Consider the following 12,429-nt stretch of genomic DNA (forward strand, 5'->3'; position numbering starts at 1 on the left):
TGCAGCGCGACACCCCGACCGCGGATGTAAGTGTTGACAGCGTGTGCGAGCGATGTGGGATTTTTACTGATAAATATATAGGGTCTCGAGAACCGCCAGAGCCCCGAGGAGCGTAAGAAGCTGGACGGTCTGTACGAGTGCATTCTGTGCGCTTGCTGCTCTACCTCCTGCCCCTCGTACTGGTGGAACAGCGAGGAGTACCTTGGACCCGCTATCCTCCTCCAGTCCTACCGTTGGTTGGCCGATTCCCGTGACGAGAAGACCGCCGAGCGTAAGGCCGCTCTCGACAACAGCATGAGCGTGTACCGTTGCCACACCATTCTTAACTGCTCGCGGACTTGCCCCAAGGGCCTGAACCCCGCACGGGCCATTGCGGAGATCAAGAAGATGATGACTGCTCATTAGAGAAGTGACACGAGATCTTAAAAAAGAATTGCTTTCTCTTTGTGCATTACGTCTTGTGTGGCTGGGTATTTTTCCTTCTTTCCTATCCCATTTCTTTCTGATTTATTCGTGTCTGAGCTTTATTCCCTCCATCCCCGAGGTCTTTCATGTTGGATGTGTTTCAATAGGTGTAAATTGTGAATGTGATTTATAGCCATGGCGGTCAGCCAGTGATCAATTGAGTATATACTTCATTTGGTAGATGACTTGTGCGTAATAAGTCTAGATATGCATTAGGCCCATTTGTTGAATCGGTACTCTTTATATAAAGTGGTGTATATATACACCGTTGTATTCAAGGAATTGGCATTGAAGTGATCTAAATACCTCATTTGAATTTCCAACTACTAACAGAAAAACTTGAAGCCTAGAATCCGTGACCTGGTAGCAAATGATAGCAAATGCCATCTTGGTCTAGACCTGTCTTCGCTACCTTGAATATATATTCAGTTCAGTAGACAAAACCTTACTTGTATCATAGAGATTCTGCTCCCCCGTGCATGAAGACAGTTGAAGTCGCTACTAGTCATTAGTAGCAATATATCAACTGATATTATCAGTAGATCAAATAACTAGGACCGCATGCATGTCTATATGATATACCAAGACAGAGAAACCACCACATGAAATAGTATAAAACCGAAACACCACTCACTTCTCACCATCACCCATCACCCATCACCCCACACACTCCACAACTTCAACAACAACATCAATACAAAATCAATCAAATCAATCAATACCTCCCTCCCGACCCCAAGACCTCAATACACCTCTCCACAGCCCTCTCCATCCTCTCCGTCGCCTCCTCCACCAACCCCATAACCCCTACCCCCTTCCCATTAGCCTTCTCCCCCATAACACCAACCCACTCCCCATTCAACACCTTATTAATATTAATCTTACTAACCCCAGCCCCAATACACCTATCAAAAATCCCCTTATCAAAGGGATCCGCTCCATGCAACACCAGCCTGACCCTATCCCCCACCCTCTCCCTTATGCTCTCCAACCGATCATACTCCAACCTAATCCCGCGGGGTCCATAACTCCCATGCACATTGCCAAAAGCCGGGGCAAGCCAATCAATCCCCGTATTCACGAACTCCTCCGCCTCCTCAGGTGTCGTCAACACGCCCTCCAGATCAGCCGTGTCTGAGATGCCGTCTTCGCCGCCCTCGATGCGCCCTGGCTCCGCTTCAGTCGCGATGCCGCGCTCGTGGCAATATGCCACGAGTTCGCGGGTCAACGCTAGGTTCTCGGCTCTCTCGTAGTGCGACATGTCGATCATGATGCTGTCGAAACCGGGGGTGATGTCCGCTGCCTGGCGGACTATTTCGGGTGTTTGGGCGTGGTCCAGGTGCACGGTTATCGGGACGGAGGCGTTGCGTGCGGCTTCGGCGGCGGCGTGCACGAGGATGGATCCGGCGTAGTGTANGGCCCAGGGGAAGAGGAGGATCATGGCGGGGGAGCGGAGCTTTTCGGCGGCGCGGACGGTTGCCAGGATGCCTTCGAGGTTGTAGCAGCACATGGCGGGGATGCCGTAGTGGTGCTGGTAGGCGTGGTCCAGGATGGGGAGGGCGCGGTTGTTGGGTAGGGACATGGTTGCTGTGGGGTTGATTGAGGAGAAGGGGGTAATCGGACAAAGAGAGGGGTATTGAATAATTTAATAAGTTGTGTGGGTATGTGTGAGGGATAATAGTGCTATGGTGGTATGTATTCGATCTTATACTTCTGTCGCGACGGAATGGTTAATGTTGACTCCACTATTGCCAGCCGGAGTTGCTCCGACCCATATGAGATCATTTCATGTGATTAAATTCCTGATTATTTCGGTGGCTCGTCTACGGATAAACACGGATTACACTGGTGCTGCCCTCCGATCCGAACCCTTGGCCCTTGGACATCAACAATACGTTCAGTGCTGCATTGCCGAGATGGAGCGGGCAGTGCATGTCCCGCGCCTTCTGCACCACTTTCTCTAACCGACTGACCACCGCATCTAAAGTTTCTGTCCCAGCTGGCGCCTGTGCCCCGATTTTACCCTCAATCATCTCCAGTCCTCTCGTGATAAATACCTTGCTTCCCCCGGCTGCGTCACTCACGAGTTCGAAGAATTGCGCCATATCGACACCTAGTGACCGTGCGAAAGCGATGGCCTCTGCAGCCGCGACAAGGTTTACACACTGCATAAGGTCCAGCACGAGCTGTATGGCCGTTTCTGGATCTTCGCTTGCAGTGGAAGTATTGAGATCTTTGAGCGGATGCGAGTAGTACTGGCGGATCATAGCGGAGTCGTCCTTGGGCCCGTAACCTTGCACGAGAGCGGAGAGATAGATCTGCTCTGCAGTCGCACAGAGCGGAACTGGGTAGTTGTTTTGACGGGCTGAGGTAGTGATGATGCCCTAATAATGTCAGTACGCGTGGTAGTGGCAAGGGTAGGTGTGACCTACAGCATCCTTCAAGATAATCGTCAGCGCGCTCGCCCCAGGATTCCAATCTTCCTCCAACATTCTGGGGAAACGGTTCTCATGCATCCAAGTCCACGCTTCTGAGCTCTTAATCCGTTCTGCTGTATTCACTGCATCCAGGCCCAGATGCGCCGCGAACCCCATAGCCTCGCTGGCACCCAAGATGTGGATGGCAGCCAGCACCTGATGTACCATCTTCATGTTACTGCCAGCTCCCACTCCTCCAGGGACAAGGTAAAGCTTGTTTGGGGCAGACATAGCCTGCAGTATATCGCGCGCAATCTGAAGTGCAGAGTCGGAACCGCCCGCTATGATGGAGAGGGTGCCGTCCGCGGCGCGCTTTGCACCTCCTGAGACCGGCGCATCGACAAAGTGAACATCTGATCGACCTCGAGAGGCAAGTTCTGCTGCGACAGATTGGGCATATGAGGCGGGCACGGTGGAACAAAGGAGAAGAGTTGCATTTTGGGGAAGATCTATCAAGTTAGCCTAAGGGAACCAACGGCTAGGGATGTACACACATTGCACAACGCCCTCATCTCCAAAGAGGACGGTTTGCGCCTGCGGCGCCGACGCTACCATGCACACGTAGAAAAGTTTCCTCTCCGCTGATTCACGTAGCGACGAGGCGGGGGTGCCCCCCGCAGCCTGGAATCGCTGCACCGAGGCTGGAAAGACATCGTATCCGTAAACAGGGTATCCTTCGTGGACAAGGTGGGTGGCCATGCCGAAGCCCATGGCCCCGAGGCCGACAAAGCCAATGGCTGGTTTAGACATATTCAATTCCAATTGTTTGCTTTAGCTTCTTGAGCTGTAATCTTTGTCGTGTGGCTCGACACCATTTATGGAGGGGAATGGGTCGCTTTGAAGTCCGAGAACGTGGGGGATGCCGTGGGGGGTTCGGAGGCGGTCCGATCAACACAATCGCCAGTGGACTCTGGACACTGCCATTCGGTATCACCATTAGAAACGTTTCTTCCGAGCTTGGGTCATTTTACTAGAGTCTTACCCCGAGGCAGGACTCCCAATTCATTATGACGTTCGGTTGGTCGGTGTTGCAGCCGATACTATGAGAGATCTTAAGCGATGATCGGCCCGTACTTGATGTTGTCGGGCTTTTCCGCCGTCCATTGAATTTCGTGCCCACTTCCCGCTCCATTGCTATGTTGACGGTTATGTGCTGCTGCTATTTTCTTTTCTTTTCTTTTCTTTTTTTTTTTTTTTTATCAAGACATCATGAACAAGATGATGGCGACAGCGGTAATTTTGCTTGAAGCACACTCGTTCAAAAGGGAGGAAATCATGGGTGCTTGATGATGATGATGTTAACTAATCTAAACCACAAGCACTGTCGGAGTATAGCAACCATGCATTGGAGAGATCAGGCTAGCTGGTANAAACATTACATCGTCTGTTCATCCTTGTCGACCGAGTCGCGATGTGTACGAAAACTGGGCTTGCAGTGTTTTCTTGAGAAAAAAAAAAAAAAAAAAAAAAAAAAAAAAAAAAAAAAAAAAAAGACCCATCGTCGGAAATCCATGTGTCGGTGGGAACATTGAGCTAAGTTCTCGATGATGACACTGACGTATAAATTTCAACAATGGATTAGTATGGGTCGCGAAAGTCGAATCTGAAACGTTCTTTGACAAGTTATACGTATAACAGTCACTACACTTTCAAAAGCAAATAGAAGTTAGCAAAAGAGACCCAAGATATGACCAGGAGAATGGTAACTGTAATGGTAGTATTGCACTGCCCTTGCAATGTCGGATATAGCCTGAGATCGACGAGACATATTTCACGCTCATAATATGAACCACCGATCGGGAGAGCAGCTCACGAAGGGACTACAATTGCGTAGAAGACTGTCACAATCCCAATGCAGCATACACTGCAGAAGGCCATTATAGGACTGGTGGGTATGCAAATGTGTCATACAGCATTCTTTGACCAGCTTTGAATTCTAACAGTAAGCAGTAGTTGACCGGAGAGAGCAACCTAACGGCATGTTGGTGGTCACCTCACCGCATGCGTGAGCTCTTTTTCAATAGGTCACTCACTTAGAGTGATGTGGTCATGCACGCAAAAATTGTTCAAGCCTCGCACCAAAAGCACGCAGCTAATACCAGGGCTGAGTTTGCAGAGGGCTGTAGCATTTCAGTCGTGTAAAAGAGCTGGAAGCATCAGAATTGTCGCAACGACCAGTATCAATCATGGAAACCTAGAAATACTTGAGATACAGAGATCGCTGGACAAATTTGGTTGAATTCTGTACTTTCAACAGCACGATCAGAGACGAATGTAAACATTGCGAAATAACCCACACCACCTAGTTTACTATTAGACCAGGGAAACCATAAAGCGTACAGACGGCCCGTACACCTTCAGCTCTGGAGGTAAACTGCTGAAGGCCTACCAAGAATGTCCAGTAGAGAGACCGAAGTGGTCAATGACTTTGAGGTAGAGAATATGATGGGATGTGCTCAGACAGCCTTGCGAGCTTTTTCTGAGGGTATCCCAACAGCAAACCAGACGCGGAGCGCGTAGACTTGGCCGTAGATAAGAGCCGCCAACAACCCATATAAAAAATGCCGGCCCCGACTGGCCAGTGACGAACATCTGACCGAGTCGGGGGAATTAATTCGTGGTACTGTTCAGTAGGATGCACCCAGGGACGCGAGATTGCTCCAGCTGCTGGCCGGATGCCATGACATCTTCTGTGGCCGGGCTGTATGGGATCACGGTCGCAGTCAGCACAGGGTTTACTCGCCAGTAAGAAGGAACAACTCGCATGCCTGAGTAGACAGGGAGATATTACATACGCCGGCAGATCAATCCGAGTGAGCTTCGCCAAAGTATCGTCAACGGACGGGTAAAGCGTCGCCTTCAAGGGATGGAAATGCGTCTCATCGGAGTCAACTCGCTGGTCATCGGCCACGGTGTTTAAAGCAGCTAATCCATCAGGCTGTATGTACAGTGATAAAAGTTTTGAGAGTAAGATACATCTTATTCTCTTTCAACCCGAGGAGTGAAGCGCAGAGAATGAGTTGAGATGTTGATGGAAGGGAAAAAGACCAAAAGGGAAGGCAAGTGTCGATCGTGAGGAACTAACTTCCGATGAGTAATGGCAGGAGCTTTCGACTGTCCTGGCCTGTGTCTCATTCACTGTCACGTCGTGGGTGCAGCTTTCTTCTGTTGAGCGCCCCAGCAAATGGCCCCCAAATTTGATATAGGGGTGATGTTTAAGCAAACACCGACAAAAGGGAATTAGAACGGAGAACCATACCAATGGTGAGGTTATCCGACTTTCGAAACATTAAAGACATCACAGGGGAAATTGAAGGAAGCTACGTCAAAGCATTCCAGTATACCAACTCATAACCTCGCCAAGTTTCAGAAGTCAAACTAAATGAAGGATGTGCGCCCGTCATTCTTGGACTCACTTTGGTACAATCTTGGCTGTGGCAGCGCCCCTCGTATTTTACGTTTCCCTGCCACAAGGCTACTTGTACACTGCAGATCAAGAAGCACTGCCCTGCACACATAGCAACGAAGGAATGCCCAGAGTTCCCCACCCCTACTTGGACCATTTGCGGGAGAGCCTTTCCCCAGACGATGTTTGCCTAGTTAGGCGCAATCTCAGCCTCGCCCCGGGAGCCCAACGGCCACTTCATCCCCTGCCAATCGCGTGGATCTCCTTTCCACAAATGACCAAACTGTCTCATCCCAGAGGTCACCGGAGCACGAGCAAATAAAATTTGGTCGTATTCAAGTGGCTAGCGATGCGTTCCACAAATAGTTCTAGGCGTTGGCTCAGACGAGGCTTTGAGCCTCCGATCTAATTAGTACAACTATAAGAATGCGTCCGGCAAACAAATTAATAAAGTGTTCTGCTCTAAGCTACACATCGCTGAAGACAGCTACTCAAACGCTTAATTTCGACATCACTCTATAGTACCTGTTACAATGGCTGAAAAGGCGAACCCTCGTGCGTTCATCCAAGAAAATGTATGTGTACGCCTCTAACGTTGACAGCAGCAGTCCCTGCCTACGAGGAACAACCGGCCGAAACCCACGAGCTTTCCTCCTCCAGAGAGGTGCCTGCATATACGCAACCTCCCGCGGGACAAACGCCCGAAATCCAACCGCATCAGCCCCAGCAGACCTTTTATGCAGGCTCTCAACACCCGAGCGGCTATAATACTCCGACTCCGCTGTATGCCCTGCAGAAAACACCAGCACCCGTGGATTGTCCGGCTTGCGGAGAGCGGAAAATGACTCGCGTGGAGGCAGAAACGGGGAGTTCAACTCAGTATGTGCACGTGCTCCATAATGGTGAACCAAACTGACAATGTCCATAGTGCTTGGGCTGCCGTGCTTTGCTGCTGCCTGTGTCTCGGATGTATTCCATACATGATGTCGTCGCTAAAGAATCAGTGTCATTACTGTGGGGGTTGTGGTGCCTTGTTGGCTACATGGCATAACAGTGGACGAACGGATGTGCATCGGTCTGGTGCGAAGTGATGCGATTGTTTTGCTGTTGCCTATGTCTTTTCTCGTTCTTTATGTGATACCACTATGACTCTTTTACCATACCATGTTTGGACATACTTATTGTGATGCCTGGGAAGCATTTGCCTGTCTATAGACTACGCGAAGGCACATATGTCTGGTGCCTGACCTATGGGTAAATGTACACTCTAACATGACTTATCAGGACTCCAACCTTCCTTTCGCTTTCTTAGTATTATCAACTTCGTCGATTTTGCAGCTATATGACCAAAGGGACAGTGACCAAGCAGTTACTACCTTCATATGTACTCGACTCCTATGCGGCAGAATGAAATCGACATTTAATACGCGGGATCCCCATGGCTGAAGGACAGGTACCCGATTGGGCAATCTCTGAGGCGGTCACAAGCTCTCTGTCTCTATCTTGAACTGCTGATCATATTCTGCGGGCCCGTTGTTTAGCCATGATAGGCCGCATACGAGAACTGGACCCAAGTGGGACCATCTGGTTCAGCCCTAATGGCTGGACCCTGGATCTTTCTACAGTATGCATCTTCTGGCATCCAAGGACAATGATTCCGGAAGGCTTCTTTGGCTCGCCCAAGTTCAGCGAGTAGTAAATCCATGTCTCATTGCATTAGCAATGCTGGGAAGGGGCCGATTAGATAAGAGCGCGGACCGGATGTATGACGTCAAGGATGTTCTGCCGGCGAACACGAGAAGGGGTCTGTTCTCTAGAATTTCTATCAACAAAGCCAGAGCTTTCGCCTATGGATGAATCCTCGATTCTCCTGTCCACGACTCATTTATTTCGCATCCACTGCAGCCGGGCACGAATCGGGAGGCCGGGTGGTGGTAGAGAACCATGGCCGTGAAAGAGTGGTGACGCCAGCGGGACGAGCGGATCGCCAAACCTTGATCACGATTGATTTCATGACTGTTCCTTATGGTAAACCATCGCTATGCGCGTTCTATGGCATGCAGCTTGGGGATGAAGCATCAGGAATAGGCGTTGATAATTGCGAATGGCTTCGGTGTAACTGAAGGTGGGGAGAATGCACACCTCCCTGTCCGGAGTGCTGCCGCGCCAATTGACTGGCTCGAATGGCCTCACCTCGAGTTGTTGTGTGTTGATGACCCTTGATCGTCCCGAGTTCGACTTACCAAGTTACCCTCCTGTCAGAAATAAGCTTCATGGGCCAACCCATCCAGCGTTGCATGCATGTGCCCTCCTTCACGTCATTGCGCTCCTTGCTGTCATGACCTTCCGCTGCTCCCGATGCCGCCAGTCCTACCAGTAACCAGGGTTGTTCACCCGCCCGTCCAACTCTTCCTTTCTCTCTTTATTTCCCTCGTGTCATATCATCTCTGCTTCCCGTGCCGTTGTTCTCGCAGGAGTCGTGGGCATCCTCATACTGTCTTGATCAGTCCTCGTTCACTGAAGCCGCGCGGCCGATCTTCGTGAGTTGCACATGTTTTGAGGGGATTCTTTGTGGTAGGCTAATATGAAGTAGATCATGGCCGCTATCGACCTCCTAGCCCTTGAAGCACGACACCAAGTGATCAAGCGAAGCAACTGGGCCGGCGAGAATCCCGGTGTGGTCCTGGTCTTTTGCATCGTTTTCATCGTTGCTGTGGGAATCATCGCGCTCTTCATCTACCGAAAATGCATGGCACGGAAAGCAGCGAAACAGTCATATGAGGTCGAAGCTTGAGCCATTGACTGATCCGACCGGTGATGCTGTGAAACGAGAGTATGGGAGGAAGCAGGATGGAGGATACAAATTCGGGCTGGCTACGTCGCTGCAACGATCGATACGCACGTTTTTCTTATCTTTATGTGCCTTTTGTCCGTCCGTCGAGGATACCCGCTCTGGCTTTTGGTGGATCTGGGCGCTGACGGATCGCGTTGATTTAATGATTTGCTTGGATTGTGTTGGCATAAGGATAAAGAGTCTTAGTTGGACGGGAAGAGAGGATATACTGAATACATACTTTTTAATTTCCCCAATTGGATGATATTCCAACAACTCGGACATTGCATCGTGCTCTCGATAAATTGTACAATGCTGGGGACGAACTTGGCTGAGTTGCCTACTTAGTACTATGAAAGAGCTGCCACGGCCAGAATGGGCCACTTCCGCATGGGACCAGCAATTGCGCCAATGATGGGACTGCAAGTGGTCCAGATGGCAACGGACCTCGTATTCGGGTGGATCGTCATCAGCACCGATTAAGGTTCGTAGCAAAGCTCCATCTTCTTAAAGATAGACTGATGCGCCTGAAGATGGAGAAAATATCATGACAGGCGCATGCTTCCGTAACTCCCATCATTTTCTTCATAATCGGCCGCTGATTACACGGAAGGAGCCTTAGGCGCCCGCCCTTAGAATGCCATCTTTCCTCTCTGTTTCATCCTTGGTGCTTGCTGCTTCCCTCAGCACCATCACCTATTTGACTTTCCTCCACCGTTGCCTCAAGAACCGCATACGCCATGAGACACATTGCGGAACACTCTCCAGCTCGGTGTCTTCCACCATATCCACGATTCCTCCCGAAGTATACACGCCGGAATACTATGCTCTCCACGATCGAGCTAGCCGCCGAGTACCCCGCCAGCTGCTTCCCCGTCAAAAAGACGCTGAAATCCTGACCATCCTCTTGCGTCGCAACATGACAGCTTTCGCACACTTTCCTCAGTGCTATATGCTGTGGCTGATCAGTCCAGCCTCAAAACGCCCAACGTTCCACACATCATATATTGATTCGCTGGATTTCAACAAGGGTGATGTTGTCTGCGGAGTATACCGTGTCCTAGACCGAACCGCGAACAAGGTTGAGTTCGGAATGACATACAAAGGGGTTGATGGACGATTGGTGATCCGATTCTGGGATGAGGACAAGGACGTTGTTTTCGCCAGTGAAACTGCTATGTGGACAAAGGTGGATGAAACAGAGCGGGCCACAATGCCACTCGAAAACCCGGTGCTTCGGTTCTTTCATGAATTGGCCGCGTGGTGGCTGTTAGATTCCGGGGTCAAGTATCTGACGGACTTGGATGCAGAACTGGAGGATGATTGATATTCGAATTGTTCCATCGAAGTGAACTATCATAAAGGAAACATGCCGTATGAACTATCGTCAAGTACCGATTGCTCTGTGGCTTGTGGTTCGGAATCTATATAGGGACGCTATGGTATTGTTCTTTTACTTTGTCTACTCCTACACATCGCAGGCATATAAGCCTCCTTGAATTCCTGTGCATGCAACATCTTGAAAATTTGCCATCTGCTCCAAATCTTCCAACGCATTTTATACAGGCCCAAGTCTGCCTCAGACCGCAAGCGAGACATTATGTGCCAATATACCTTCCACAACAACCCTGACTGCGGCCATATTGCAAACTTCACTCTTGATATTTGCGTTGAGATGATGAATGCATTGCGCGAAGGCACCAAGAACCCACCTGACCACAAGGTCACCACAGTCCATGACCTTCTGCCGAAAGGTCCCTCTTACCAGTGTCGACCATGTGAGGGCAAGCTCTCCAGGGTGGACACCAACTGTTCAGAGTGTTCCGATTCCGAATATGTTGTTTTGGAGGGTCAGAACGCAGGCGTTCCAATTGTGCACAGCTATATGGAGATGTGTCTGAATGAGAAGAATACACCACCTGATGGCTGTGACAGCTTCGTGCATGTGAACCGACAGGAGACCCCTCCCTCGGCACCAAAACCGATGTCTGCCAGCCAAACTCTGAAGATGAGGGACCTGGCTAGTACTGAACCAGAGATCCATTCGCCACTTAACATTATGGAAACACTGGAAGGATATGAAGACTTTTTGAAGAAATCGAACGAACAACTTCGTGCTCATCGCCTGCCTTCTACACCTATTCGCGGTCCAGACTCGGGGAACCACGAGGGTATTCCTGTCGCAAACCAAACTTGGTATGAGAGTGACTCCGAAACAGAGCCCGACCACGTACAGTCTCCTCGTCCCCTTGGCTCCCCTTTCGGTTCACCACATCGGGCCTCACGACCAAAGGAAGCCCCATTGCGCGTATCCGACTTGAATGGCCCACCACCTAGTCAACAGCCAGGCTACCTCAAGGCAACTCCCCGATTGACCAAGACGGGGATCCAAGGCGAGGCTGCGCCCGTCCACCGATCAAACGGTACCACAACTCCGCCCAACAAGCACTTGTATCCGACGCTGCTTCCTTGCACACCTTCTCATCTGATTATCCCCCCAAGCTATTCTCCACCACCCGCACCACGCAAGACCCATCGGAAAAACTATACGGATTATAACCCGTTCGACACACCCGGTCTTCCTTTCGGACGCGAGTACAGACTGCCGCGTCATGGTGTTATGAATACGGTCCTTCAGTCCCCACCGTCGCAATATCCTGAAGTTTATAACAGGAGCTATTCAAGACAATACTGGGGTCCTTACATGGTCTGACACCTGTGTGCGTTGAGCGATGGTGATAACGCATAAATGGCAGTATCTAGGGGTTCGATGACATCAGCAATTACCAAGTTAACATTTCGGTCTTGTTGTTGATCTGATTTATACTATATATATACACAAAAACACATGTGGGTGCGTGTATTCTGTTTTACTGCTGCTCGCTTATTTTTCGGGTCTGTTTATACGAAAGTGGGGGCGATGATATCAGTGACAGGCTGAGTACCAGCCTGAGCATGTGGTATGGTGTTTCACCGCGAGTTATCGGTTCAAAAGCATCTGATAGTCCAATTATTTGGAATTGTCAGTGTATTGGCTATGGTTATTGCAAATGGACATTCAATCAATCAAGTTCAGATACTTATTCTTTCACACGTATACTCTGTAGACCGGAAAAGACTAATACGTAGTGGTAGTCTTGAATGACCGAGTTCATGCAGTCTCTATCTGTAGCCTACGAGCTTGGACATCATACAACTATGCATACGAATATAACATGCAACCTAAGTATCACAGTAAACAGCACTAA

General features: G+C 49.8%; 11 protein-coding genes across 11 annotated transcripts; 7 read left to right on the plus strand and 4 right to left on the minus strand.

The window, feature by feature from the left end:
- Positions 1-5: 5 nt before the first annotated feature.
- An14g04400 (uncharacterized protein) lies at positions 6-405 on the plus strand (the record flags this gene model as incomplete). The annotated part of the gene is made up of 2 exons (XM_001401027.3): positions 6-26; positions 82-405. Coding segments are annotated over 2 exons (345 nt in total), but the record flags the coding sequence as incomplete, so codon positions are not given.
- Positions 406-811: 406 nt separating this feature from the next.
- On the minus strand, positions 812-2,047 carry An14g04410 (uncharacterized protein; the record flags this gene model as incomplete). Its single annotated transcript, XM_001401028.3, has 3 exons — positions 812-877; positions 915-966; positions 1,188-2,047. 3 exons carry the CDS (start codon positions 2,045-2,047, stop codon positions 812-814), a joined length of 978 nt encoding a protein of 325 aa, XP_001401065.3.
- A 241-nt stretch (positions 2,048-2,288) lies between these two features.
- On the minus strand, positions 2,289-3,692 carry An14g04420 (uncharacterized protein; the record flags this gene model as incomplete). The annotated part of the gene is made up of 3 exons (XM_001401029.1): positions 2,289-2,849; positions 2,898-3,391; positions 3,437-3,692. The coding sequence occupies 3 exons, from the start codon at positions 3,690-3,692 to the stop codon at positions 2,289-2,291; spliced, it is 1,311 nt and encodes a 436-aa protein (XP_001401066.1).
- Positions 3,693-3,769: 77 nt separating this feature from the next.
- Positions 3,770-4,248, plus strand: An14g04430 (hypothetical protein; the record flags this gene model as incomplete). The annotated part of the gene is made up of 3 exons (XM_059744232.1): positions 3,770-3,903; positions 4,000-4,087; positions 4,192-4,248. 3 exons carry the CDS (start codon positions 3,770-3,772, stop codon positions 4,246-4,248), a joined length of 279 nt encoding a protein of 92 aa, XP_059602302.1.
- A 360-nt stretch (positions 4,249-4,608) lies between these two features.
- Positions 4,609-4,820, minus strand: An14g04440 (uncharacterized protein; the record flags this gene model as incomplete). The annotated part of the gene is made up of 2 exons (XM_059744233.1): positions 4,609-4,692; positions 4,767-4,820. 2 exons carry the CDS (start codon positions 4,818-4,820, stop codon positions 4,609-4,611), a joined length of 138 nt encoding a protein of 45 aa, XP_059602303.1.
- Positions 4,821-5,244: 424 nt separating this feature from the next.
- Positions 5,245-7,274, minus strand: An14g04450 (hypothetical protein; the record flags this gene model as incomplete). The annotated part of the gene is made up of 8 exons (XM_059744234.1): positions 5,245-5,319; positions 5,405-5,516; positions 5,584-5,643; positions 5,738-5,880; positions 6,028-6,107; positions 6,359-6,450; positions 6,497-6,583; positions 6,943-7,274. The coding sequence occupies 8 exons, from the start codon at positions 7,272-7,274 to the stop codon at positions 5,245-5,247; spliced, it is 981 nt and encodes a 326-aa protein (XP_059602304.1).
- A 512-nt stretch (positions 7,275-7,786) lies between these two features.
- An14g04460 (uncharacterized protein) lies at positions 7,787-8,003 on the plus strand (the record flags this gene model as incomplete). The annotated part of the gene is made up of 2 exons (XM_059744235.1): positions 7,787-7,828; positions 7,899-8,003. 2 exons carry the CDS (start codon positions 7,787-7,789, stop codon positions 8,001-8,003), a joined length of 147 nt encoding a protein of 48 aa, XP_059602305.1.
- A 67-nt stretch (positions 8,004-8,070) lies between these two features.
- On the plus strand, positions 8,071-8,892 carry An14g04470 (hypothetical protein; the record flags this gene model as incomplete). Its single annotated transcript, XM_059744236.1, has 4 exons — positions 8,071-8,152; positions 8,254-8,438; positions 8,474-8,724; positions 8,823-8,892. The coding sequence occupies 4 exons, from the start codon at positions 8,071-8,073 to the stop codon at positions 8,890-8,892; spliced, it is 588 nt and encodes a 195-aa protein (XP_059602306.1).
- A 52-nt stretch (positions 8,893-8,944) lies between these two features.
- On the plus strand, positions 8,945-9,664 carry An14g04480 (hypothetical protein; the record flags this gene model as incomplete). The annotated part of the gene is made up of 3 exons (XM_001401035.3): positions 8,945-9,130; positions 9,198-9,335; positions 9,530-9,664. The coding sequence occupies 3 exons, from the start codon at positions 8,945-8,947 to the stop codon at positions 9,662-9,664; spliced, it is 459 nt and encodes a 152-aa protein (XP_001401072.3).
- Positions 9,665-9,818: 154 nt separating this feature from the next.
- An14g04490 (uncharacterized protein) lies at positions 9,819-10,508 on the plus strand (the record flags this gene model as incomplete). The annotated part of the gene is made up of 1 exon (XM_001401036.3): positions 9,819-10,508. One exon carries the CDS (start codon positions 9,819-9,821, stop codon positions 10,506-10,508), a length of 690 nt encoding a protein of 229 aa, XP_001401073.1.
- A 273-nt stretch (positions 10,509-10,781) lies between these two features.
- An14g04500 (hypothetical protein) lies at positions 10,782-11,894 on the plus strand (the record flags this gene model as incomplete). The annotated part of the gene is made up of 1 exon (XM_059744238.1): positions 10,782-11,894. The coding sequence occupies one exon, from the start codon at positions 10,782-10,784 to the stop codon at positions 11,892-11,894; it is 1,113 nt and encodes a 370-aa protein (XP_059602307.1).
- Between the last annotated feature and the right edge of the window lie 535 nt (positions 11,895-12,429).

This window comes from Aspergillus niger (assembly GCF_000002855.4).
Source record: "Aspergillus niger supercontig An14".
Taxonomy (NCBI): domain Eukaryota; kingdom Fungi; phylum Ascomycota; class Eurotiomycetes; order Eurotiales; family Aspergillaceae; genus Aspergillus; species Aspergillus niger.